Source organism: Ochotona curzoniae, unplaced genomic scaffold, assembly GCF_017591425.1.
Source record: "Ochotona curzoniae isolate NIBS_2020 unplaced genomic scaffold, NIBS_Ocur_1.0 scaffold_4683, whole genome shotgun sequence".
In the NCBI taxonomy this organism is placed as follows: domain Eukaryota; kingdom Metazoa; phylum Chordata; class Mammalia; order Lagomorpha; family Ochotonidae; genus Ochotona; species Ochotona curzoniae.
The window spans coordinates 2,648,021-2,675,746 of NW_024467121.1; the positions used below are offsets into that span (position 1 = coordinate 2,648,021).

General features: G+C 40.7%; 1 protein-coding gene across 3 annotated transcripts in view; it reads right to left on the reverse strand.

Annotated features, from left to right (window-relative positions):
* The window catches only part of RSU1 (Ras suppressor protein 1), a 190,862-nt gene that overhangs the window by 88,635 nt on the left and 74,501 nt on the right, over window positions 1–27,726 (reverse strand). For all 3 annotated transcript variants that reach the window (XM_040967803.1, XM_040967801.1, XM_040967802.1), the window contains one exon: window positions 6,352–6,484. In XM_040967803.1, the coding sequence (XP_040823737.1) occupies window positions 6,352–6,484 (133 nt within the window). The remainder of the gene's footprint in view (window positions 1–6,351; window positions 6,485–27,726) is intronic.

Sequence of the window (27,726 nt, forward strand, 5' to 3'; positions counted from 1 at the left end):
TGAGAAAGCAGTTGAGGATGGCCCAAAGCCTTGGGACCCTGCACCCATGTGGGAGACACAAAAGAGGCTCCTGGCTTCAGATTGGCTCAGCTCCAGGCACTGAGGCCACACAGAGAATGAAGCAGGGGATAGAAGATCTTTCTCTCCGACTCACCTTCTCTCTGTAAATCCTTGTTTTCCAATAGGAAAAAAAGCATATCTTTAAAAAAATTATAAAGATAGGGCCCGGCACGGTGGTGCAGTGGTTAAGGTCCTTGCCTTGCACGCCCGGGATCTCATATGGGCGCTGGTTCTATCCCAGCAGCCCTGCTTCCCTTCCAGCTCCCTGCCTGTGGCCCGGGAAAGCAGTCAAGGACAGCCCAAAACTTTGGGTCCCTGCACCCGCGTGGGAGACCCGGAAGAGGCTCCTGGCTTTGGATCGGCATAGCATTGGCCGTTGCAGCCGCCTGGGGAGTGAATCATCGGATGGAAGATCTTCCTCTCTGTCTCTCCTCTCTGTATATCCGCCTTTCCAATGAAAAAATAATAAAAATAAATCTTTAAAAAATTTTAAAGATAATTTTATTTCGGCACAAAATATTCTGAAATAGGAAATAATGTATATTTTCCCATAAACTTTCTGAAGACTCTTCCTATGTGAGGATTTCAAAATTTTTGCACCAAAAGAATTTACTTTTTAATTCCTATTTTCCCTATAGCCTTTGTAATCCACTTGCACTACACCGAGAACAAAGGAAGTTTCACCATTTAAAGTGAACATGAAATAAAAAAAATATGACACAGTACTAAATAAAATGTTATAGGTTTATCTTTTCTGTGTGATGTTTTTTAGTAATACTGCTTAAATGTAACACATTTACATGAAAATTGGTCTAAAGATGTCAAAGGTTTGAATTTTATTGCTATTATATTATGGAAGAAATGTGATAATACATTTATTAGTTACCCAAATAAATATATGCATCATCTATAAAGGAAAGAAAAATTGCCAGGAAGAGAATGCAGTTGGCTTTTAAGATTAGAAACAATTTCTGTGTCAAAAGGTTTAGAACAAAAGGGATTGCTCATTTTCATGTCTACTGTATACAAATAGCACTTTTCGGTGGCTTAATTTGAGCTATTTTCAGTTATGGTAGGAAAAAAAGTCGGCTATGCTCTGTGCACTGATTGTCACTATGGAAAATTCACCAACTGCGTGCACCTTTCTACAATGTAACCCTTTCTTCCCTCTTTTTGAAAATGCATAACAAACAAACAAACACCTGCTAGTCTTGTGCATCCGTTTAAATTCTGGAAGAGACTAGTAAGGGGATTTCTTAAAAACGTCCCCTTGCCATGTTGAAATGCTCTAGGCTTTTAGTGAATCAGGTTCAGTGGCTCAATTATTTACAAAACTCTTAGGCTACTGATTCAGCAGCCATTAGAGGCTGTAGTAGCTGCTTAATAAAGCTCATTTATGTTCATTATTGCCTGTACAGGTTTGCACACAGTGCAGGAAAAAAAACTTACGCAGTTTTAATTCTACAAGTGAAACAAAACAAGCAACAAGAACCTGCAGACAAATGGATTCTTTTTATAAATCAAAAGAGATGATAGGCTTAATGTCAGATTTCTAGTTAAGAGAAATCCTCAGCATTTTTTTCTGCTGTTGATCAATATTCACTAAGCATTTGCTTTATATGAGCTTTAGGTGACTTAAAAACAATTTTCATGCGCTAAGTGATTTAAAATTTAGCTTCCATGAGCTGAGGTGACTTAACAGTAAAAATATTTTATTTCCTTAAAAAATGGATTTTTAAACATTTTAATGTATGATTAGAAAACATCACACAGCACAAATCTGAATGGAGCAATGAAAGTCACAAGCCCCAGGAGCAATCACAAGCCCCTGTGCCTCCTGCCATGCCTGGAAATGAGGCCCTTGCCTTGCTATGTCTGGCAAAGTGCAGCCCTCACGAGATGCTTTCCAAATGCCTCCCAAGCATCACAGCTGCGTAGAACAACTGTCAAAGTTCTGCTTTCGTTAACTTATTGACAAGAGTCAACTTGTCAGCTTTTAAAATGGCTTGTAGATGTGATTCCCCCTTTTTTGATGGGAATGTGAAAAGTGTGAGTTCCTGCCTTTCACAAAGAATCTTGTCAATGGTCTTGACTTCAACCAAACTGTTCCTCCCAGAAAAAAAAAAAAAATCAAAAACAGAACAAAACAGAAAACCCACCCTCAGGAGATGGGCCAAGCAGTGATTATTTCATCCTAATTATGTCTCTGGGAAACAGAAGTGGTGAAGCCAGGAGACAAGCCCCACCCCAGAAAGAGTTAAAAGGGAAGGGTGCCACTTGGCAATAGTCGAGAGGGCTTGAGTGCTGGTACCATGGGATCCTCGGCATCTTGCCAGGACAGAGTATTTTACTGAAACAGACAGAGGAACTTGGAATGGGCAATACGACACCAGCCACTATGTTTCCTTTGTGGAAATCATAGTGGACGAACAAAGAACAAGCTCCACCTGAGAAATAACGAGAGCATGATCAATACCCAAAATGTGCTCTAAAGAATTCTCTCTGAAGAGCCATACTTCAAGATCCCACCAGCCACACCTACCCGCACCTCCTGCTCAACTGAACAAGTTCACATCTTTCTTGGGCCAGTCATTCTAAAATATACTAATTCCTCCTCAACAATGAGTTCACTGTATTGTTGCGAACTTCCGTGTTTCCTTTTGGAGTCCATTAGAGCCTGTAAATCAGCTCATCCATCTTCTGAACTGTCACTGCCCTGGACACAGAAGGCCTGGAGGATGTGCTTACACAACACGCCGGTCGCTGTCAAAGTCGCTCAGAGATGGAAGGAAAATAAAACACGCCGGTAGGTCCTCTGTGCCTCTCATTGGGGTAATGGCTAATTGGTTACACCAAAACATACAACAAAGGGGGGTGGGGATTCACTAGTATTTTAAATGCAAAGATGAGCTATATATCTTTAATATGCACATAGTTACACACACACACATGCTCATATAAACACAGGAGGATTTTTTGGGGGGGTTGAAGGGATTATACGTAGCCAAAATGAAAAGTGACAAATGAGTGACGATTAGAACTTTTAGGCCTTAAGATACAGGATCTAAATGAAAGAACTGAATGTAAAGAACTTTTTTAAAAAAAGAAGTGTGTCATTAATAAATTGCCAACCTTGGAGACTGCCACATGTAGAACTTTTAAGAAAGTAGTCAAAGTACCTGCTATTTAGAATTTTTTTTTAAGTCAGTTGGGAAAGATTAAATCACTTCAAATTATGAAATGGCTGATGAAAAGAATTAAGTCAGGTTCTAATTGCAAGGTTGTACTAACATTTATATGTTTATTTAAAGGATGACCTTAAACTTGAAATGCCAGTGCATGCTAATCTGGTAAAATATGAAAGTAGACATTTTTTTTTCCACAAGTAGTTTTTTCTTCTATTTCTTCTTTTGAAAAAGGCTGATAAGACTTTGTGCCTTACTCAGCTAACAGTTCATGGTTTGGTGCAGTAGTGAGGCTCACTGCTGAGGGAGGATGGAGAAGGACAACACAGCTGGAACGGCTGCAGGGCTCAGCCTCGAGGAGGAGAGGGGAAGAACTCTGTGCAAGTGCTTGCCCATTTGGAGCTCACACCAGCGGCACTCTGCCAGTGATGGCCACAAGCTGGTCCTCCTAACACTGGACCATGACTCTGCCAGTGATGGCCACAAGCTGGTCCTCTGGACTCTGGGACCATGACTCTCCCAGTGATGGCCACAAGCTGGTCCTCCGGACTCTGGGACCATGACTCTCCCAGTGATGGCCACAAGCTGGTCCTCTGGACTCTGGGACCATGACTCTCCCAGTGATGGCCACAAGTTGGTCCTCCGGACTCTGGGACCATGACTCTCCCAGTGATGGCCACAAGCTGGTCCTCCGGACTCTGGGACCATGACTCTCCCAGTGATGGCCACAAGCTGGTCCTCCTAACACTGGACCATGACTCTGCCAGTGATGGCCACAAGCTGGTCCTCTGGACTCTGGGACCATGACTCTCCCAGTGATGGCCACAAGCTGGTCCTCCGGACTCTGGGACCATGACTCTGCCAGTGATGGCCACAAGCTGGTCCTCCTAACACTGGATCATGACTCTGCCAGTGATGGCCACAAGCTGGTCCTCCGGACTCTGGGACCATGACTCTCCCAGTGATGGCCACAAGCTGGTCCTCCGGACTCTGGGACCATGACTCTCCTAGGCTCACGGAAGATTTGCTATGTTGTTTCGCCTGTATCTGGGCTCCAGGCCGACATCGAAGGGAAAGAGTAGGCTCACAATAGGCAAACTCTTTAAAAAAAATCCAATGCTTAGTTATAGGCTGCCAATCACAGAGCTGAGAATATAAACATCAAACCAGCTACTGATAAAAAATGTTCTACTGTATACTGCCAGTCAAAATATGCTACGAAGTCATTCATCCAAAGCCACAAAACTCTCAATTTTCCTGAATCTGAAGCATGTTTAGATACACAGAAAGTTTCCAGGAGTGTGCCTAATGATTCTGAGGTAAGAAAAACAAACTTACAGTTTAATCTTTTAAAATTAAATGAAAACAAACTATAAGGCCTTTCCTATACAATGTATCTTAATTTTCCTCAAGTCATACATTAATGTGCAGTGAATTTAAAAGCATGTGAAACAAAAATAATTAAAGAATAAGTCCTTTAATACAATATTTCTAGAAACTTGCTCAATGTATTTTTCTGAACACTAGCAGATACAGAATGATTCTGTAAAAATTCTCTCCAAACCAACCTCTGCAGTTTCCCATTTACTAACAAAAAATTACAGCCCTATCCAATATGCATGCTAGAAATGATTAACACATTAAGAGGAACAAAATGAACAAAAATCTGCTAATTTGCAATTATATTTTCACACATTTTCATAATTAATTTCCAAGACTGGAGCTATATTTATACCTTTTTTAATAAAAATGAATGAATCTGTAATAATTGCACATTTCAATATGGCACATGAAACAATAACACACACCCTACATTTAACTCGTTTTAGGCTGAAGGTAACTCTACATCTTCAGACTCACATTGCAAATGTCAACATGTCTAGAACAATTCTAAACCATGCGTTAAGCTGCTTTTAGATGTGAGGATGCACTATGAATCATTTTAGCAATCTGAGAATGTTTGGCTTCTACATAGTTGTTCCTCACAGTTCATCTTTTGGGTGACTTCATCAGATGCAAGTGTGAGGTCTGATTAGGAGTGCAGTGCTGGGGCCAGAGGGCCACGGAGCTCAGCTGGGCCGTCCAGACAAAGGCTGGCCTGTCAGGTTACCCAGACCACAGGCCCAGCACAGATGAGGGCTGTGTGGTTTTGTGTTGTGTGTGTGTTGGGGGGGTAGTGCGGCGAGCAGGAGTCAGGAGGGACAGGACACATTTCCTGCTTCTAAAAGGGAGACAGAAGGCAGAGAGAGCACGAGAGGGAGAGACTCAGCCTCTAGTCTAGCTCTTGTCTAATAGTTGGGATGTTCAAAACCTGGTGTTGAACACAGAAGCAAACTACATCTAATTATGGGATGTGCTTTATAAAGTCTTTTATGTTCACAGATGCATAAAACAAGACCATATTTTAGTCATAGGGGTTAATGAAGCAGGGAGATCCATGAGAGCTTGTTTGAGGAGCAGGGAGTGGGGACAAAGTGGGAAACTCATGACAGAATTCAGTAGGAGCAGGTGGGCAGTGTTCGGATTCCTGCCTTCTTCCCCAGAAACACTGAGGAGGGAAAGGGGAAGAGCTCCCTTTCACGAATGGTTTCCCACAGTAACTTCAAACCTGCAGCAAAGACTGGAGGTATCTTCCTGCTGTGACTTTAAGTTGGCTGATTCTTCCTCCTGTTTTTCTGCCTTTTCTTTTGGTTTTAGAGAGATTCCATCTCAGTAGAGTAAAAGTTTCAAAATAACAAAAAGATGTATTCCTGGTATTCACTACTGATTTTCTAAATAAGGTTCACGACAATTTTGTTCATAACACTTGTAATTCATTGCATTTATGGGAAAAAATATGTCTGATCTTAATGTGTCTGGTGAATTTCCTTAGTGCCACGAATATTCAAATAAACTAATGCCTTAAAAATCCTCCCAAGCAAAACTGGTAAAAATCCCCTTGAAAATGTCAAATAAAAACAATCTACAAATAACAATTACCACATGTAGTTTTAAATAAAACATTTTAAAATGCTCTGTGTTAATTGCCTCCAATCACACACAAAATTTTTTAAATGGCATGATTATAAATACTATAAAATCACATTTAAAGTCATAGTCTACTTACTACTTGTATGTCTCAGAACGGATATATTCAAAAACATGGGAGACACCAAGCTGGAACTGGTCGGCAATTGGAGTAACCCAGGGATTGTTCTCTGCCTTAAACACTTGCTTCTGCCCAGTCAGATCCAAGTTTCCTGAAAAACAAACATGAAAAAAAAAAAAAAATTGAAGCCCCACTTCATGGAACACAGATTAGATCTGCAATGTACTCCTTAGTAACCACAGAAACATAAGCATGTCTGGGTCATTTGATTTCTTCTTAAAAAAAAAAAATCCTTACCCCCATTCCATTACTGATCTACAATAAGGTTAAGGACAATGCTCTGATCCAAAAAATGAAGAACAAAGAAAGGAAAAAGCAAGCTGGGAAGAAATGCTTTCCAGGTCTTTACTACACAGACTAAACAGCTTGCTCTAGATTTTAGAGAGTGAAAAATAGTGACCCCCTTGAAGTTCTATCTTGACAGTGTCAATTTACTTCATCACTTGTCCTGATTTAAGCCTAATTTGATCAAAACTACTTGTCAAGCACAGTAAAACCGGAATGCTGAAATAGAATATTATCCAAGTAAAATTATCATTGCATTACTCAAGTAGCATCAGCTTAGAATCAGCACTAAATGAATTTTACTAACATAGCAATGATAGACACTAACATCTGTGTAGTCCGGTCAATTTACAAACTGCCTTTTAAGTAATTTCTCTCATTCACTTCTCCAGCATTCCCTAAAGTCAGCTATTAACAGCATTTATGATAACAAAATCAAAATTTAGGGAACGAATTAACTTATAGATCAGCCAATGTCAGTGTGGGGTTTTGAACCTAAGGCTTCTGACTAGCAAACATGCATTCCTTCTACAGTTGTCTACTGAAGCTGTCAGGCTGTGTGTTAATCCACATCAATAAAGGTTGGGTAATAAAGGCAGCACAGAAAGCCAGCAAGAACCCCTCATCTGGATAACATTTATTGGACAACACTTCATTTGTATTTTTTTTTTAGCATATTCAAGGATGGAAAAGACAGAGCAGATATTCGATATAGAGTCAAGATTAAGCTTGAGGTGTGTACACCACATATCAGTGTGCCTGGCTTCCAATCTCAGCCCCACTCTAAAATCCAATTTCCTGCTAATGTGCACGTAGTGGGGCAGCCGGGGGTTGCATGAGTATGAGGGTCCTTGAGTCTGGGAGACCTGGATTGAGCGCCTGGCTCCTGCCTTTGGCCTGGCCCAGCCTCAGCTGTTGTGGGAACCTGGGGTCTGATAACAGCAGATAAGAGCTCTCTGTCTCTCACTCCATTCCTTTGTCTTTCAAATAAAAAGAAATATGTTTTAAATGTAAAAGGCAATGTACTGAAAGTGCTTCCGATGATGGACGTGCCTGTGAAAGACAGACAGGGACAGAGAAGCTATGCAACAGAGATGTGCATGTGTTTAGTTGGCAGCAAAATCACTGTGGGTCTTGCATCGAGCAAAGCCCATTTTCAAACTTTAGGTCCAAGCTCAAGGTATTTGAAACCAGACATCAGGAATTATTTTTCCCCAAACATACCAATGTTACAGATTTCTCCCAATCTGATACTCTCCTGCTGATTTTTCATACTGAATAACTAGAAGTAATCACAGCATACTCTGGGAATGAACATATGTCATGAAGCTGATTTGAGTTTTGGAAATGAAAGACTAAATGAAACCTTTTACTAGAAATATAATAAAATCGCTTTTTAAAATTTATTGATCTATTTATCCTATTTGAAAGATAAAATTCGAGAGAGGAGAAACAGAGATCTTTTAGCTGCTGGCTCACTCCCCAAATGGTTGCAGGAGCAGGAGCTGAGCCGATCAGAAGCCAGGAGGTTCTTTCGGGTCTCCTCCATGGATTCAGCACTCAGCCATCCTCTGCTGCTTTCCCAGGCCATAAACAGGGAGCTGAATTGGAAAGAGAGCAGCTGAGACACAATCTGGTGACCATATGGGAGACTTAGTCTACTATGCCACAACACTAGGGCTGGAACAGTTGTTAGAATGAAAGAATACTTTTCATCTTTCCTGTTTTAGTTATATGGACTTCTAGCTATTCAGGAAAAAATGGAGAGAATAGAAAATGATTACAACTTAAACAAAATGTTTATTAAAAAACAGATATCACTAAATATTAATAGAGTGCAATTCATCGTGATCTTTCCAAAACTATTAAAAGTATTTTGATGTTTAGTAGCAAAGGAAGCAGATACATTTCTAAGAATATCAATACTGTCAATTTCCTCATCTTAATGGTTAAACACTGTCCTATCAAGTCTCTTGGAAAGTTAATGAACCTGATTCTTCACAGCAAGAGTTAGAAGAGTGCCCAGGACAAATGGATAACTGAGGGCAGCACATTTTTATGTGCTGAGTATCCTGCCTGGGTTTGACTCTGCTGGCAAGAGGCTGCCACTGACTGCTCTTAGCGTTTAACTTGAGGAGGGTGTTTCAGCTTCCCAAGAACCAAACGGCCCTTCTGTTTGTATTTCTCCATCACTCTTACTCTCTCTTAGGAATGTCTCGCTCTGTCCTCTTTCCTATCACTCCCTCATTACTTTTTTTTCCTCCAATTTTCCATTCACTCTAAAAATGAATAGAATATAAACTTCTGGAAAAGAGTCATCTATTTAAGAGCATGTCTCTATACCATTTTATTTATTTATTTTCTATACCATTTTATAACTTTATGCACACAAGTCCTGTGCTGTCCACTGTTCTTAGGATGCGTGGCCACACACGGAAGGGCCTATATCCCAGGAAACGAACCATGGAGAACCAACTCACTAACATATTTAGGATGAGGGTGGCAGAGGTGAACAGCCTTCTCAAAATATTCACCTAAGAAATAATCCTAGCTGATATGTTATCTTTCTGCCTCTAGACCCTGCCCCCTAACTCAGCATGGAAAAGTATAAAAAAAAAAATTATACCTGTGGGAAAATACATGTTTTACAAAGTAGAAAACAATAAAAATACATAAATAAAGCAAGCAAGCAAGCCATGAAAATTCATGAAATCAGAAAGCATTTCCTAAATGAAGGAGAGTTCCCTGTGAATGACTAAATTCTGCCCTGAGCATTTCATTCTCCTGCCTTGACACTGGTCATGTGACCGAGGAAAGCAGTCTGGATTTCTAGGTGCTGGAATTCAATTCTGATGAGCAAGTGTCTGAAGTTTCCGCCATTCACACATCATCACAAATGCACTCAACTAGACTGGTTTGTTCTTAACATCTGGTTCAGATGACAGTGGCAGGAATCCATGTTTTATTTCTTCTTCAACACTGGGCAGAAGGGCAAGAAGCGGAGGGGAAGTAGCTACCTAAGGACTAGAGAACATTTTAACCATGCAATATTTCTGGGTGCATGGTCAATTTGTAAACCACATAGGAGAGTGACAGGGAAGGCTGCCTGTCTCTAGGCTAGTTCACACGCTCCCTTCCCTGCAAGTTCCCAGGCTTGTCCCAGTAATAAAGCTGTACCAAGGTACTGGTAACATCAGGAACAAAGCAGGCATTCATAGCCCATCCTTGAACTTCCAGTAGAGATAACGCATGCTACTATCAACTACCCACAAACACACTTTGGAATATACCCAACCTCTTATTCATTTATTAACAGTTTCTTCCTAAGCTTGCTGTCTTTAGGGTTAATCCTCGGAAACAAATCTAAAGTTCTATGCTCTCTGGTGGCCACATGAGGAGGACATGTCTCTGTGTGGGAGAGAAAAATGCCAAGAAAGGTCAGCTCTGCCCTTCTGCTTAAAGTCTCAAACTCTCTGGAGATCTGTCAGTCTCAAGTGATGTCTCCATTTAGGTGCTGTCAGTGGAGACAGACGCAGCACAGGGCATTGCTAATGACATCTGCTAACTGGACCACTTAGGAGATCCTGCGTGTGAGCCAGACACACTCCCTAAAGGGAAAAGCAGTCTTATGTTGATGTCTGAAAGTCACGGTACACAGAAGGGGCCACAGGCATTCACGGGCGCCTTCATTCCCATCACTTCAAACCAGCTGCACATCATAGTTTAGCAAGGGGTACACTGCGCTCCCCATCCTCTCACTTCCTGACTTAGGCATCAAATAATGCTGCTACATCAAATTCATAGGTGCTTCACGGAACTGCATGAACTGGGGTGGCTAACAGAAAACAAAGGTTGAAGGGGAAAAAAGGAAACAATAGTTATTTGCTGGTTGCTCTTCCTTTTTAAACAAAGAACCCTGAGAGCCGTGTCTAATGTCCACAGCCACTCGTCAACAAGGAAACTATTGCAGCCAACCGAGATGGCAAGTGCACAAGAGCCAAGCTGAGCAATGCATCTCTGCAGTGTTAACTGGGGCCTGGGCTGAGCGGAAGTGATTTTGTTTTCAACTTTATGTCAACAGTGGATAACACAATTCCTGCCTGTAATCCTTCCACCAAGCTGTTTCTCTCTGGGTTCCCTTCCGCCTCCCCCTGCGCCAGCCTGGCATACAGCAATTTCAGAAGAGGGTTAATGTAATTAGAGTAAAGCGAGACCATTATCCTGTGTGAAAAGATGACACCCGTCTCACTTGGGTCTAGCAACAAGTTAGCACCGCCTCAGCCCAGCTCGTCTGTCAGCTGTCTGGGGTAGGTTCCCTTTGAAGCAATAACATGCAGGAAGCATCTCCCCCCGCTGTCAGTCAGCCTGCAGCCGCCCTGATGCTGCACGCTTCAGCGCTTCGCAGGAGGAGCCCTCACCCATCCCCTTTATTAGAAGGCTGAGCGGTGCTCTGGAGGTGTTCTAACAAGGATCAGGCAGCAGGATTAAGCACTGTGACAAAGTGGATCTAATAAGCTCGAAAGCGGTGCATCCGCAGACACGCTGGCTGGCTCCCTGACGCAGATCCTCACTTTGCTCACTCCTCAGCGGGAAGACGCAGGCCACTGGGGAAGCCAAGCAGCGCCGTGATTAGCGGTGACCCTCTGACCGACGCTGTATGAAGATCATCTATCACTCAGAGGCTTAGTCCGCAATTGCAAATTGGATTTTCCATTTTATTACCTGCAAAAGGACCACATATGCTTCCTTCCGGAGCCTCCAGGACAGCAGGCTCTGCTGTGGGACAGTAATTGTGCAAACACTAAATCATGCAAAACAATCATCCTCCTGTTAGTTAGAAATGTAATGGAATGCAACAGGCAATTGCAGCCCCATTAATAAGCATGCTCATTTTCACTTATGGAAATAGGTTGTTTCCATAATCACACTAAGAATTCTTCCCGAGTACTCAAAATCCTGAGGCATGCGGCCAGAAGTATCATTTATCACATACAAGGCAATCAAGAGGACCTGGGCAAATTTTTCATGTCATCGAAACAGCAATCCCTCCCTTCCTAATTTCAAAATAAAGCCACAGAGAGCTTTTTAAATTAATTCACTCTAAAAGCCAGGCTCTCTCACTGACTTATAAAAATCTAAGCCTGTGTGTAACAAGGTAGAACTAGAAAACCATGCTGATTGGGTAGTCCATCATTAAGCTACTTGATTTGCCTAAGCCAAGGCAATTGATTCGCTCACAAAGGAATTCAGGGTGGACACTATGACAACTGAAGGATCACCTGTGCTTTATAGCGAATTCCTACATTCAAGCTAACTATAAATGACCCCATAATTCTCTATAATTCTTATTAAAATATGCTGGGTTACCAATAACACAAATGTCTGATGATAGAAGATAATTAACTATAGAAATTTCTTACTCATTCACTTTTCCCATAATCTTTACAGAGTGGAAGATGACCCTAAGGCCTATGAACTCATGCACATGATATCACAGCAAATGTTCACAAAAGTATAAATGGAAAAAAAAATCAGATTCTTCATTACTCACTGATACACGATACAGCCTTATTATAAAATACTATCCAGTTATTAGGTTTGCTCATAGGTACTGACATAGAAATAGGTCTTTACTATAACTTAATAAGAAATTAGGGGTATATTATGGGTGCTACAATCTAAATACAGGAGAAAGAAATCTGGTATATGTATACAGGTGTTATGTGAAAAAGAAAATGACACCTATCAAGTAATTACGTTGGTTTCCTCAAAGAAGGGAAACTGAAGTGAGGAGGAATTTGAACCAGCAGAACAAAGGGTAAAATATTAATTTTTTCCTTGAAGAATTCCATGTTGTTACAAGTACAGATTATTTTCATAATAAAAAAAGACTAAAGTACATTACAGGGAACTGTTAAAAAAAAACGTGCTCAAAATACATGGCACACACTAACTGGCACAAAGGAGAATATTTTATCTACCATGGCATCTTCCCATTGCAGCAAATACGAAGCTAGCGGCCTGCTCTCTTCTGTCTCCGTTATAGATGACGGTCCATAAAGTCCTAAACGGATTGAGAGCCTAAGTCTGCAGCTGCTTCTTTCTCTGTGCATCATCAATGCAATCAAACAAGCTGGATGCCTTGCGACAGCTCTCAAATTTGTTCTGCAGAGAATGCAAGGCCACACTGTCATGCCAGTAACTGTCTGCTTAGCCTTTCTGGCAATATGTTTTTAAAGTAGGTGTTTGGTTCACTTAATCCTGGCAAGGCACCACTGCTTTATGATACATATTAAACCACCCTTCTGATCTAGTTGGGGAACAGTATAGTTTAAATAAAAAGATGAACCAAACCAAACAAAACCATTTTGCTAAATGGCCCAACAAAAGCAGTGCCTGATTTATGAGTGTGTTGGTGGGAACAAGTCCAGAAACTCTTCCACCAATGAAGAAAAATAGCATTTTACACTGATTCCACTTCATGCTTTTCTTGGTCATTTGACACTTGTGGCCCAAGGTAGGATGATGGGACAGAAGGAATGTTCAGTCACTTAAGAAAAAAAAACACCATTAACCAGTAATAGAGCAGTAAGCATCTCTCCACTCCCAGCTAGCTTATCTTGCAAGCTAATACAACTGTTAATAAATAATTCAAAGTAAGCCTGGTATTCATTTAAGATTTCCTAACCATAATCTTAAATGTGAAAAGCCATCTCCTTTTGCCTTGCCAGACTTCCGTTTTCTTGCTTACATAATGGTAAGATATGCATAGCACCAGACCTTGATGTTAAGCATCACTCACTGACAAGACCAACAGACCACTAAAAGTTCCTTATGCTTTGTAGAGCTGGTTTTCTCCTCCGTCAAGAGAGGGCAACAGCATCAGTGGATCGGAGACCACAGTGACAATAACACGCTTTTATCAATTGGAAAACACTATAGGAATGTCAAATATTATTTTTATTATCTCTTTAAGATTTTACTTCTTCTTAATATTATTATCATTTTATAATACAGTTGCATAAATCCTGGGATTTCCCTTACCCCTTCTCCAATCCCCTCCCCTTCACTGGGTTCCCCTATATTATTACTATAGTACATTTTTCATAATCAGTCATATGTCCATCATTGCGGGCATGGACAATGGCAGAGAGTCCAGCATCCTATTGTCAACATATAGTAAACAGTTTCACTGGGAGTCCATCTTTAGTCTGGAAGTAGAAACGCATACTGCGTTGTATCCTCACATCTGGATATAATAGTCTCTGTTACACAGTTACTATATATCCCCTTAAATAAAAAGTTGGCTTTCCATTTTCATTATCTTTAAATTAAACTGCAAAGGAGAGAATATGTATAAGCCAGCAGTTGTCTCTGGGAGTTCACATACTCACGAAATTAAAAAAAAAAAAGTTGCATGGCGGCTGTCTTCTAAAAAAGTGCCCCTTTCATGTCAAGAAGTCTTTTTATTTTTTTAAAATTTTTTCTAAAATATTTTTAACAGATATATAAAAATGTACACATTTATGGGATACTTTGTTTTAAGACATCATCTGTAGTACTCATTCAGAATAAACTTATATTTCAAAAAACAATTTTTATAGTAAAAACATTCAAAGTACTATCTTCTACCTTTTTAAATGGAATAATACACAACACATTAATATTTTCTATAGGTGCCCTACTATGTAACATGAGATCAAAACTTTTTCTTATTCTTTTTTTTTTAAAGATTTATTTATTTTTATTACAAAGTCAGTTATACAGAGAGGAGGAGAGACAGAGAGGAAAATCTTCTGTCTGATGATTCACTCCCCAAGTGAGCGAAACGGCCGATGCTATGCTGATCCGAAGCCAGGAACCAGAAACCTCTTCCGGGTTTCCCACACAAGTGCAGGGTCCCAAAGCTTTGGGTTGTCCTCGACTGCTTTCCTGGGCCATAAGCAGGGAGCTGGATGGGAAGCGGAGCGCCGGGATTAGAACTGGTGTCCATATGGGATCCCGGGGCGTTCAAGGCAAGGACTTTAGCCACTAGGCCACGCTGCTGGGCCCTTCTTCTTTTAAAAAAAAATTTTTTTTTTTTATTGGAAAGGCAGATTTACAGAGAGAGAGAGGAAGATCTTCCATCTGCTGCTTCACTCCCAAAGTGGCCGCAATGGCTGGAACTGTGCCAATCTGAAACCAGGAACCAGGAGCTTCTTCCAGGTGGGAGCCCAGAATGTTTTACCCCTATCTAGATACCACCTGTCTATTATCGAGCAAACTTCCTCCAACCACCCTTTCCCTTGTCTCTTTACAGCCTGTGGTAACCATCATATTATAAACTTCTAGGAGTTTATCTATTTTTCAGATTCCAGAAATGTATGAGATCACACAATATTTGTTTTTATGTGTTGGGCTTATTTTACTTAACACAACGACCCCTTTTTCCATCCATGTTATTGCAAGTGGCAAGATTTCTCTTGTTTTGCGTCTGAGTGATAGTCCGTTGTGCATATGTGCCATGTTTTCTCTAACCATTCACCAGTGGATGGACACTTGGGTTGCTTCCATTTCTTGTCTATCATGAAAAGTGCTGCAATGGACATTTTTGAGGCACCTCTGCACTGTTTTCTACAATGGCTATATCAGCTTACATTCTCACCAATACTGAACAGTTTCTTTTCCTCACTATACTCAGCAATAGCTACTATTTTTGTCATTTTTATAACAACCGATCTTAGAGGAGTCAGGTAATATCTCACTATGGTGTTGGTTTGCAATTCTCTGGTAATTAGTGGTGTTGAGCATTCTTCATGTACCCATTGTATTCGTATGTCATGCTTGGAGAAATGTCTGTTTAAAAACATCATTGAAAGTCAGGTTAAGAAAATACTGAAGGGGGCAAGTGTTGTGTTGTGACACTGTGGGGTTAGCTGCACTTTGGGATGTCAACATTCCGTATTCAAGTCCTGCTACTTTGCTTCTGACCCACCTTGCTGCTAACACACCTGGGAAGACAATGCATGATGGCCTAAACATGGAATTCCACCTGGGTCACATTCCAGGGCTCCAGGATTTTAGCTTGGCCCAGTCCCATTCATTGTGGGCTTTCGGGATTGAGAGAACTCTGTTGTCACACCCTCTTTATCTGACACACTAACTTTCAAATAAATAAAGGTGATATTCTTTAAGAAGGTAAAATTCAGAAGCACTGATTTAACTTCCAATGGGACTGAAAGATTGCTAAACAGCACTAATCTGCTCCAACCTATGACAAGAGCTTCCTAAGTGCACTGGACCACTGCTGCTTTCCGCAGCAAGTTTCTCCCTTAGCTAAGCATCCTCAGCATACAGGGGCTGAGTTAGGGACGACGTTCTTTTCATCTTCTTGGTCGCTGGAAATGTTAACATAGAGGGACCATCAGGTACCACGAAGATTCCAGGGAGAAGTCATTAGTGGCACATACACTAAAACAGATACTTGCTCTAAAAATAAATTTCATTTTTCTGATAACAGACATTCTAACTGGATTAATAAAATAGCTTACTGTAAGTTTGATTTGTATTGTCCTTGCAGCTAGTGACATTGAGTATTCTTTCACACAGTTGCTGGTCCTTTGCATTTCTTCTTTTCAGAGATACCTACTCAGATCATTTCTCCACTTCTAAATTGGATTGTTATGGGTTTTTTTTTTATTATTAAGGTTTCTTTTTTTTTTTTGAGTTCTTCATGTATCCTGGATATTAATCTGATACACAGTTTGCAAACATGTTCTCCATTCTGTCATTTGTCTCTTCACTCTGTTGGTCTGCTTACTTTACTAGCATAAGTTTCTTAGTTTGATATACTCTCAGTTGTCTAGCTTTGGTTTTGTTACCTGTATTTTTTTTCCTCAAAGATTTACTTGTTTATGTGACAGCAGAGAGAGAGGGAGAGACAGAGAGAGAGAGACAGATAGACTCCTTCATCCACTGACTCACTCCCAAAATGGCTGCATCAGCCAGGGTTGGGTCAGGCAGAAGCCAGGAGCTAAGAGTGCCTTTTGGGTCTTCCATGTGGGTAGAAGGGGCACAAGGATTTTGGCCATTTTCCACTGCCTTTCTATGACTTCCACTGATAAGAATGTGGAGTAAAGGCAATTCTCAGACACATATTTTTGGTGGGAATATAAATTCATACATAAATTCAATATAAATTCAAACCATCATGGAGAACAGTACAGAGGTTCCCCCAAATCTAAGAGGATCAGCTCTGCAAGCCAACCATCCTGCTTCTGGGTATATAAACAAGGGGAATAAAATCAGCATATCAGAGAATCTCCACCACCTACTTTATTGCAGCACTATTCACAATAGCCAAGACAGGGAGTCAATGAGGTCCATTATTAGATGAAAAGAATCAGGAATTACAGAAAATATATATGGGATATTTTTCTCAGCTTTATAATTAGAATGGAATCTTGTCATTTGCAAGAAAAAGGATGGAACTAAAGGACATTATGTTAAGTGAAATAAGCTAACTACAGAAAGACAAAGGTCAATATTCTCTTTCTCACTGCAAGCTAGAACAATGTCAACCCAAACAAAATAGTGACGACTACTAGAGGCCTTGAAGGAGGAACAAGAGGAGGAATAGAAGGGAGATGGACAATGAGTGCTAAAACAGAAAAAAGGAGTAAGTTCTAGTGTTCAGCAGCAAAGTGGAGTAACTGCAATTTATAACAATGTATAGTTTATGAAGAACAAGAAGAAAGGAGTTGAAAGACTCCAAATAATAAAGAAATGACAAGGAAATGGAAATGTTAACTACATAACATATTCATGCATTGTATGTATGTTGAAATACTACACTTCACTCCATAAATTTGTACAAGTATTTAGGGCTTCTTGATTTGTGAGTCTATAGAGAGAGGCAACGTGTTTTTCTCTTTCTGAAAGGCTTTTTGTCATTAATCTGTAAAGCCGAAGGCTTGTGGACTCACCATCCTATGAACAGAATGCTGCCTGGGTGTGGGAGATTGCCCCTGTATCTCTGCCAGCTACCTGGTGGGCATGACTCACAGTTGACCTGCCCACTATCTGAGGCACAGCTTCCATCCCTGCATGTGCAACACGACCTCTGAAATGACTGAGGGTCTAGGGGAATAAATGTGCCTTCTAGCCAATTACAGTGTCATTTTGGGGTAGGGGGACTATCGGAAGACACCCCCCAATCCTCCCCTTCCCTAGCCTTCATAAGCTTGTAATTTGTGCCCAATAAATGGAGATCCCCCACCAGATCATCCTGATCTGGGGAGTGAACCAGCAGATGGAAGATCTTTCTCTTTCTCTCTGTAAATCTGCCTTTCCAATAAAAATAAATACATTTTTTTTAAAAGTTAAAACTTATAACATTCAAATACAGCAAACAAGGAAGTAAATGTACTTAGCATACTGAAAAAGGAAAATTTTTAGCTACTATTACAAGCTGTATTATAAATGTAAAAAAATAAAACAAACAAATAAACCTCCTAACCAGTAACTGCACATCCTTAGCATCATCTTTATCATCGTAATTCCATTATCTATTATTTGTTGAGCTGTGTGCCAGGTGTTGCCTCTGTAGCTTCCCACAAATTATTCCAAGGAGTCACAACAAGCTTGCATGAACAGGATCTTTGTGAACCTATCTTAGAAGACACAAACCATTGGCTCGGGTCTAGATATGGCTGTTGAACACACTTCACCATACAGTGGCAGGCCTAGAGTGTTTGGATGGTCTAGTTGAACTTAGCTTTGTTTTTAAAAACGGAACATTCTACACTCCTACAGAGAAATAAGAGTGATTCTTATTTCATGTGCATCGCTAGTTATCAGCATTTCTGAGGCCTACATACTGCTGAGAGGTTTCAAATGCTCTTTCTTGGGGAGGTTAAGGCGGAATGTGACAGGCAATGTAATATTCCTATTAGACCTGTATGCCTTGCCCTCCTGCTGCTATGTCCATTAATATGAGCGCCCACTGGAGAAACCAGATGGGATTGGCAGGCAGATCCCAGATAGTCAACACTTAGAATCATACTTTGATCTTGGATCGCTCCACCTGCACACACAGACTAACTACAACACAATGTAGAGATGGAGTCTGATCATGATCTAGATGTATGTAAAATCAAAGAACCCTTAAAGAGATTTAGGTCTATGAGGGGCTATTGAATCTAATTTCTAAAAATGTATAAAAAGAAAAATAACTTCTTAGCTAATGTCATAAGGAATAAAAGGTCAAATCCAGTCAGTCTGGATATGATTATAAACTCTTAAAAATAGCCATCTTAATAACTTTCCCAACAGAAAAGACCTTACTTTTATAATGCCTAACCTCAAAAACCGTTGCTAAAAAAGTATGGCAATTCTTTGGCCAACAGGATGAATACTGCAGTTTAAATGTCACTGTAACACAGTACTGCTAGGTAGTTGCTCATATAGAAGAAAAAATGAAATTAACTTATTTTTTTATTTATATATAAAAACCCTTGAATCCAATTTTATTAAAGGTTAAGTAAGGGATCAACCTACTACATAGAACCTAAACTTAAGTTATATGTAAAAATGGCTTGTTTCGGCTTTGCTTCTCACTGTAGAGCTTATATTTTTATTACTTCAGTGCTATGTGTCACCCTCTCTCTAGGGTCGCTAGATGGTAAGGGTGCAGATATTATGTCACATAAAATATGTACTAAGATAATTAAGAATTATGAGTGGCACTATTGCTGAGGCTATACTGGAAAAAAAAAAACTGCAAGAACTCTAACTTAATTTTCAGTGAATTCTCAAATTCTTCAAGCTCAAAAAGCAGCCCAAATGTTTTTAGGTTTATGTATTAACAATCCATTTTAATGAGTTTCAGTGAAATTTATTCTCACTTGTTTGCAGGTTTAACAAGAAATGTCTAAGAAGAGGCAATGGAGAGAAAGCCACAACTATCTTAATGCAGTATTTCCATATAACCATGTACACAGACACACTACTTCAGAATGTGAGAAATATGCTAAAAGTAAAAACTGTATACCATAGCCAAAAATGTGTAGAAAAAAATGACAAATTTTCACTCTTACAGATAACGACACACTTCTTTCACATGTGTAAATTACAAGAAGTTAATAAGCATGTCCAAACTAATATAAACAAAGGATGTCTTACTGACTAATGTTAATGCAGGGTCAAGCACAGGCTAAAAACATAAAGCAATATGGCATAAAAATTCCACAGTAATGTTTATGACAAATGAAAGCTGAACAACACCACAACGGAAAGAGTCTACTGCACCTCTCAAGGATCTACTTAGAAAATTTACCAATCCAAACATGTAAAGAAGCAAAACTATAAATAACAGTGAAATGGATGATCTACCACAATTTTGGATGCGGGTGAGATGATTACATCATGAATTTGTTTCCAGTATTTTTGGAAAGCCAACTGTCTTGGGTTAAAAATATGAAATACCACCACAGTAACAAATAACAAAAAAATAAAAAAGAAAGCACTATGATACTCTACTCAAAGAAGAAAACAATCAACAAACACGAAATTATTTTCCATGTGTGAAAATGTTTCCTAAACTGAATTTATTTACCAAAAAATGCAGCGAGCACTCACACTAGCAGAGCTCTGCTTGGGTCAAGATGCTGATACCTAAACAATCCTTGTGGCTGCCACTCGTTCACAGAGCATCATTAATGCCTAAGTTTCATCTTGCTATTGCTAATTCCTGAAATCCAGACTATCCTGACACTTCTCATTGTCATAGAAATGGGCATCACAAAAGGGAAACAGCGTGTACTTTCAACGACAAGAACCATCCACAGCACACAATAGTAAACGAATGCACTTCTATGCTCCATTTAATATATTATTCACATTGATCATTTTATTTCATGCTCACAATCTGGAGACCCTAACAGACACATATGAAAAAGAAGCCTTGGTAGCAATCTGGCATCAGCAAGTGTGAAGAAATGATGTCCTATGATCTAATCCACAATCTGCTCTCCTAGATTCAAGAGTATGATCTGAATCTCAAACAGTCACTGTTGAGTCTAGGATCAAGTTAACTAGGCCCTTTATAATGGGCAGACTATGGCTTAACATTTTAAACCACTGTACTCAACAATGGTATTCAATCCGTTCACAGCATAGGCCTTCCCAGTCACATTCCTGTCCTACAGCATCGGGCTCATCTGGATGACCAAAACTTATCTTCATGGCTTTTCCTGCTTGGGCATCTACTCAAATCCCTCTCTCTTTCACTTCTTGGCAAAATGTCTGCCTGGACTGCTCTCCTTGTGGTTCCCCAAACTTTTATCTCTGTGCCAGTGCCTATGTATGACTACATTTGACAATTATTTGGGGGAATCTTTTCTCTAACTCTGCTGTAAGCTCATGGGCACGGACAGTCCTGCTCTACCCGGTACCTGGCAGCAGTTCAAATGCCCCCTTTCTGAAATCTTTGTCAAGTACTGAGTGCAGCAATGATTGCTGGGTCTGTCACATGACCACACTCAACTATACCCTTTACGGCTTCCTTCATAAGCAGGCAAAAAGAAAAACAACGAATATGTCACCATTCAAGATTAGAGGTGTGACTTTGTGCACATATACACAGGGAGCAACCCAGATGCTTCATGCATATGAGCCTAAGCTCAAAGAAACTTGCAAACAAGGCAGTGCTTCACAGAAACTGAGGCTCAAAGGAGGGCTATGCCATGTCACTTCTAGAAGGACTGGGAAACAGCAGAGCTGGGGGGTCTCTTGTTACATGACACAGGCCACTGTCAAATGGTCTTTTTACTCATTCTCTTTCTCACACCAACTCTTCGCTATCTCTCCTCTTTCTTTTTTTATTTTTCTTCACTCTTTCCTGTTACAGAAACAGGTGAACATGACCGATCACGACAAACACATTTTGATGTGCTTTGGGCACAGGACAATTGCGTGATTATGCTTCAAATACGCATGATAGCTATGATTAAGATATAAAACACATAGTTTATTATATAAAATATTCTGGATGTCAATTAAAAAACATTTCAGAGACATATCCACAAATAGATTTATAAAATTGAGATGAACATACTCCCTAAATCATTATGGATAAAGAATGAATTATATAGGCAATCTGCGAACATTTGAAATACAAAACAGTAAGCAAAATAACAAAAAGAATGCGCAAATAATAGGAAAATTGTTGATTTCACACTTAAGTTAAACATAAAAATCCTCTTCAATTCTTGTGGAACATTTTTTTCTCAAATCAGTTCCTCATATTAGTAAATACAATACACAGACAATAAGTCTAAGAATTGCAACTCCTTCACAAGTGTGACCTTCTGCACTGTGTGCGCGTGAATGTGTGTGTACATGCTTGCTGTCATACACAAACACCATTCCAGCTATCTCCATCGTGTGCATTTTGTAGTTGTTGTACATGCCCCTTTTTATTTGCTGAATGGAATTTCCACAATTTAAGTAGCAAGAGCCAGTGACTGTACAATTTATATTTACTTCCCCTCAGGTCTGGGCTGAAGTTTCTCACTCTCCTGAGCTACTTTCTTTCTCCCTGTTCACTCACACAGTCCTTTGTGCATCCACATCACTGCTGTCTAAGCTCCAATTTCCTCTTTTTATAAGGACACTGGCCATACTGGATTAGGGCACACCCTGCCGGCCTTACTTCACTTACTCTCCCTTTAAAGGCCCTGTCTCCCACACAACATACTCTCAAGTATTCAGCGTTAGCATGTGAAAAATATGGATGTAAGGGAAAGGCGGGAGATGCTACTCAGCCCATAAGCGAGAACTTACTTTCTTAATAACTGAACAGCTCAAGTAGCACAGGGTCTGCTTTAGATATCATGTTCTGCTTAATAAAGGTGCTAACTCATATACACACATTTGCTTAGCACAGTTTGTATCACAAAGATAAAGAAACTGTCCCTGAAGTACTTGCGGTATAGCGTTCCACATGGACACACAAAACACAATGATAAGAACACAACAGGCCCTGACGCAGGAAGGAGTCAGCACTGAGCTGATCACGAACAACTCTGCAGAATATGATATTTAACTAACTCCAGGTGATAAAGCAGAGTCTCTATGAAGAATGGAACTCACTGGAGGCAAAAGCCAAAGCCACCAGGAAAACACAGGCTTGGGAGTGGAGTCTGGAGTGCGAGGCAGGGGCTAAATCATTAGTAGCCTTACCAGCCACGTAAAGGAGCACCTGCTAAGAAACAGAAGGTCTATAGTAGGAAAGCTACCAGGTCCACTTCCACTTCCCTTAAGGCACAGTGTAGTCATTTGGCACAGAGCAACATTTTCTGCCATGCAGGCTCACTGGTATATGGCCAGGAGTCCTGAGTCACTCCCTTGTAGTTGTTACTAATTATTAGCAAACATTCAAACCAGTTATTTGGTCAAGTGTGCAGACAACAAACAAAACACTTGGCTCCCATATCAAAAGTGCCTGAGTTTGAGTCCCAATACCCTGGATTCTAGCTTCTCATGTCTCCCGGAGGGATCAAGTAATGGCTTAAGCAATGGAATCTCTGCTCCCTCCAGGAGGCACTCGGACTGAGTTCCAGGTTTCCAGCTTCAGTCCAATCCAGCCCCAACCACTTCAGGGATGTGGAGACTGAACCAGAGTATAGGAACACACACACACACACACACACACACACTCTGATTAACTCAAGACTAATGTATTAATTTGGCATGTCGTCATCTTGTATTCTAATACGCTTTTCTGAGCGGGATGGAAACTGGTGGGAAACATTGCATCTATAAAGGCAATGGGAAAACAGTGATTCTCCACTTCCGCATATTTCTGTTCTTATTTCAGATGGACCATTCACTAACAAGACAGAACTTCAAAAAGCTCACGGATAATGACTATTACCTCCCCCCCCCCCCGAAATAAAGTGTTTCACATTTTTGTTGCACTAGAATAAACTTGCCTCTAAGGTCACTGTTCCTTGAACTTTTGGTAGTGTCCTCACATGACCTTAGACTCATCAGCTAGACGATGATTCTGTTTACCTTCTTTGGTTACACAGGTTTCAATTTTTTTTTTTTTTGGTCACAAATAGGACTTTTTATTTGTCATGATTAAAAAGTCTAATTTTAAATAGTCTCTTGCACCAGTGGTTCACAGGCATCAGCTCGTTCGACTTTAGCACCTGTCTCATCTCCAGTGGCTTTTCCAGAACTGCGACCTTCACTATGAAGCTCCATGAGTTTTCCCAATTCAAACTTGGGTTTCTTCAGCATTTTCATTCTTCTAATGAAGAAACCGTGGAGAGGATAAATAGACTGGCAAGCCTTTTCTATGTCTCTTCCAATGTGGTCTGGAATCAGTTTATTGACTACTTCTTTCAGGTCATTTGTTTGCACCTCGCGGTTCATGATTTCCATCCTCTTCTGGATCTGGCGGACCTGCTGGTGCTGAGCACACGGTGTCTTCCGGATCTGATTGTTGTGTTTCTTGGTAAAACCAACACAGAACAGATGCAGCAAGTAGCCATCAGTAGTCTTGACATCAACATGAGCCTCAATCATGGTCTGCCACTTTTTGACCATGTAGCACATCTTTTCCCAGGTAAGATCCATGCCGTGTAAGGTGGTGAGGCAGTTTTTGCCCTGAACGTCCTCAGTGATGAGCTTGAACTTCATCATTCTGCAGGTCGGCGAGTCTCACCTCAAAGATGCAGCCCTTGAGGCCATCAGAGGCGATTTTTGTTCGTTGGGTTCTTGTGACCAGGGTCTTCCCAATATTCCTGATGTTGAACACGGCTGGCGCTTTCACGTCATACCAGTCTTTCTTAGAAAATGGGTCAGCCACTTTCTTTCTGGCTCCCTTTTTGCCACCTTTCGTAAGGTGCTTGTTCTTGCTGACCACCACGGTGCCACTCAGAAAGCCAAAAGGCAGGGTTCAAATTATTAATAACTGTAGAGTGTTTATAACAGTGCCTGGCAAACAGCAAGTCTGAAAGAAACACCCACTGTGAAATACAGTCATGACCATTGCTGCCAGACTGCACCATTAGAAGTAAAAGGTTGGAATCTTGGAATCATTGATTCCAAGAATCGATTTGTTCATTTGTGGTTGTTTATTAGCAGACTTGCAGCTGTACAACGTGTGAGTGAGGTGTCACCAACCTACGATGTTCAATTCAGAAGCAGAAGTGAAGAGCACAGTTTCAGGCACATTAAATGGGGTGAGAAACCTCAAAGCAGAACCAATTACTAGGCAGCAGGGCATACACAAACAAAACATGCTAGAAGACTAACTAGGTTGGGAACATTGGAGCTAGAACTCATAAGGAAATTCAGAAAAATTAAATAATTCCAGAAAATGGGTTTATCTCACATATACAGAAGTCCAAAACATTCCTGGATATTACGCGGTTGAGACAATCAAGCACCTGCAGAAACTATTTTTGCATAATTCAAATTATTAACGTGTGTATATGTTCCATATTAGTTGACATGATTTGAGCAGGGGAAGTAAAGTGCCTGCCAATCCATCTTCATTACTCATAGTGACCTTTCCAATGATGGGCACCATTTTGGCTGGTCAGGAAGAAAAGGATGCAATTAGACATAAAGGCTAATAGTCTCTCTAATTTATGTTAGGTATTTCTTTTTAATAAGCTATTTTCTCAAAGATGTTGCTGTCACTTTAAATCTTTAGTCTGTACATGTCATTTAAAGAAACACTGCTCTAACCTAAAAGCGATGGCCCTGTCTTTAGGGGGCTGCCATGTTGGCACAGAGTCACACACTTGAACACAAAGCACCTCGTTGCAGGCCAGTGATGCATGGGAGCAGGAGCTCCAACGGCACTTTGCAGATGCTGTTTGATGATGCATGATAACATTACGCTCCTACTCAAAGGCAGTATGCAATAAGTCTCCATTTCCTGATATTAAAACCTGATAAAGGAACATAAAGCTAGCCTCCACCTATCATGTACCCCCTCTGGTTAAAGCACTCCGCTGAGCTGGCTGGCCTCAAAGAACGGGAAGCTTCAGCCAGGCTGGCAGGTGTCAGGGCTTGAGCGAAATAGGAGAGAGATGGGTCGGCGGAAGGCTGCAGGGCAGGATGGTACTTGATGTGGAATGCGGGAATCTTAATTAGAGTCATGCACGCAAGACCAAACATGCATCCTCCATTGGGGTTTTAAATATACCTGCTCCTAAGGTAGCTCACAAGACATACAGCTAAATAAGACAGGATGAAAACATGCTTTTCCCATATTCCCTTTCTTTAAAATCTATCAGAAGAGGGGAGACAATGAAGAAAAATTTAAAAAAATAAAAAATAAAATAAAAGTATTTCGTAAACAAAACAAGCAAATCATCACTATTCTATTATTACAAACTAGAATGAACAGTCACTGACTTCAGGGAAATCAAGCACAAAATAGTGAGAGTCCCAGCAGCTGACATTATAATTCCTTGGAATCAGAACACGAGGTAGGTTTTTTATGAGTCTGAACAGCTCCCTCAAACAAACCTTTGGTTTAAGAGCGACGATGTGTGAAGGTGTGAGTTTGCTAGAAGCAACAGGGAGAAGCCTTGTGGTTGGGGTGAGCTGCGACCAGCACCCTTCACTGCCCCAGAGGAAGACACAGAAACAAGGAGGGCACGGAGGGGCCCCACGCCAGCACTTCCAGAGCCAGCCTGGATGTGAGGAAGGCCTGCAGAGGGAAGCAAACATGTAGTGTGCAGAGAACTGGGGCTGAGGCATACATAATTAATTCACATCAAGGGAACAGAGGGGATGAATGAAATACAGCTCTATACTATAATGCATATAAATCTGCAGACATCATGGGGAGTGAAAGCCAGAACTCTCATACATACTGAATAGATCCAGACACACAGTCGAAAATGGCAAAATGAAGTAATGGTACATTTAAAAGGAAGCCAACGCTTACTTCTGGGACAAACGGAAGACCTGCTGAATGACTGCAAGGAGACCTAACAGGGTCTTCGGGGATGGTGGAGGCATTCCAGGTGGTGGTCACCTCAGTTCTTTCAAGATGCTAATTTTGCAGGTTGTTAATTCGCTGAATTATTTGAAGTGTTTGTTTCACACTTCAATAAATATAGTGGAGGAAGATAAGCAAGAAGAAGTGGGAGGAGGAGAAAAAAAAGGAAGGAGGGAGAGGGGGAGTTGCGGGGTGAATGAATGCAGGTAAATAATGCTACGGACACCTTACCAGAAAAAGTCAGACACTAATGAGAAAAATCAGACTGGCCAGAGTCAGCTTAGCAAAATTCAATGGCAAGAGACAACATCTATCAAGTTCTAAGGAAATAAAAAAATGACTCAGGATTTTTCAACCCAAATTACCTATCAACACGAAAAAGGAAAAACATTCTCAAGCTCTAGGACTTGAGCATTCTTGCCTACTCCAAAACTCATGCTGAGGGTCCATGAGCAGGGTAATGGTATCAGGGGGAGGCCTTCAGGAGAGGACCAAGTGTTCCAAGAGCAGCTCCCCTGGGTGGGATGAGGTTGCCTTGCCGAAGCAGCTGACCAGGGACACCTTCCCAGTGGGTGGCCTTTCCACCTTCCCGCAGTGACACAGCACTCCTCCCTCAGGCACACAGCACCACGGCATCATTGGGAGGCAGACAGCAGCCCTCGCCAGACAACCCAACCTGCCTGCACCAGCCTCCAGAAGTGTGAGAAACACATTTCTTTTCTTGATGAATTACCTAATCTCTGGCTTTTCATCATTGCCGCACAAAAGGGACTAAGACGTTAAGTATGTAGAAACACAGTTTACATAACACCATGAATCTTTATGAGAAAAAAAAAAAAAGAAAATGATCATTCAATCCAGCCAACTGAGGAACAAATAAAAAAGCTACTGACCCATTTTGAGAAATATATTTCAATATTCCGGTTAGAGATCAGGCATTTAGTCTAACAGTTAGGATGCCCACATCCCAAACAGGAATGACCGGCTTCTACTTCCATCTGCGGCTTGATTCCAGCTACCTGCTCGTCAATGCAGGC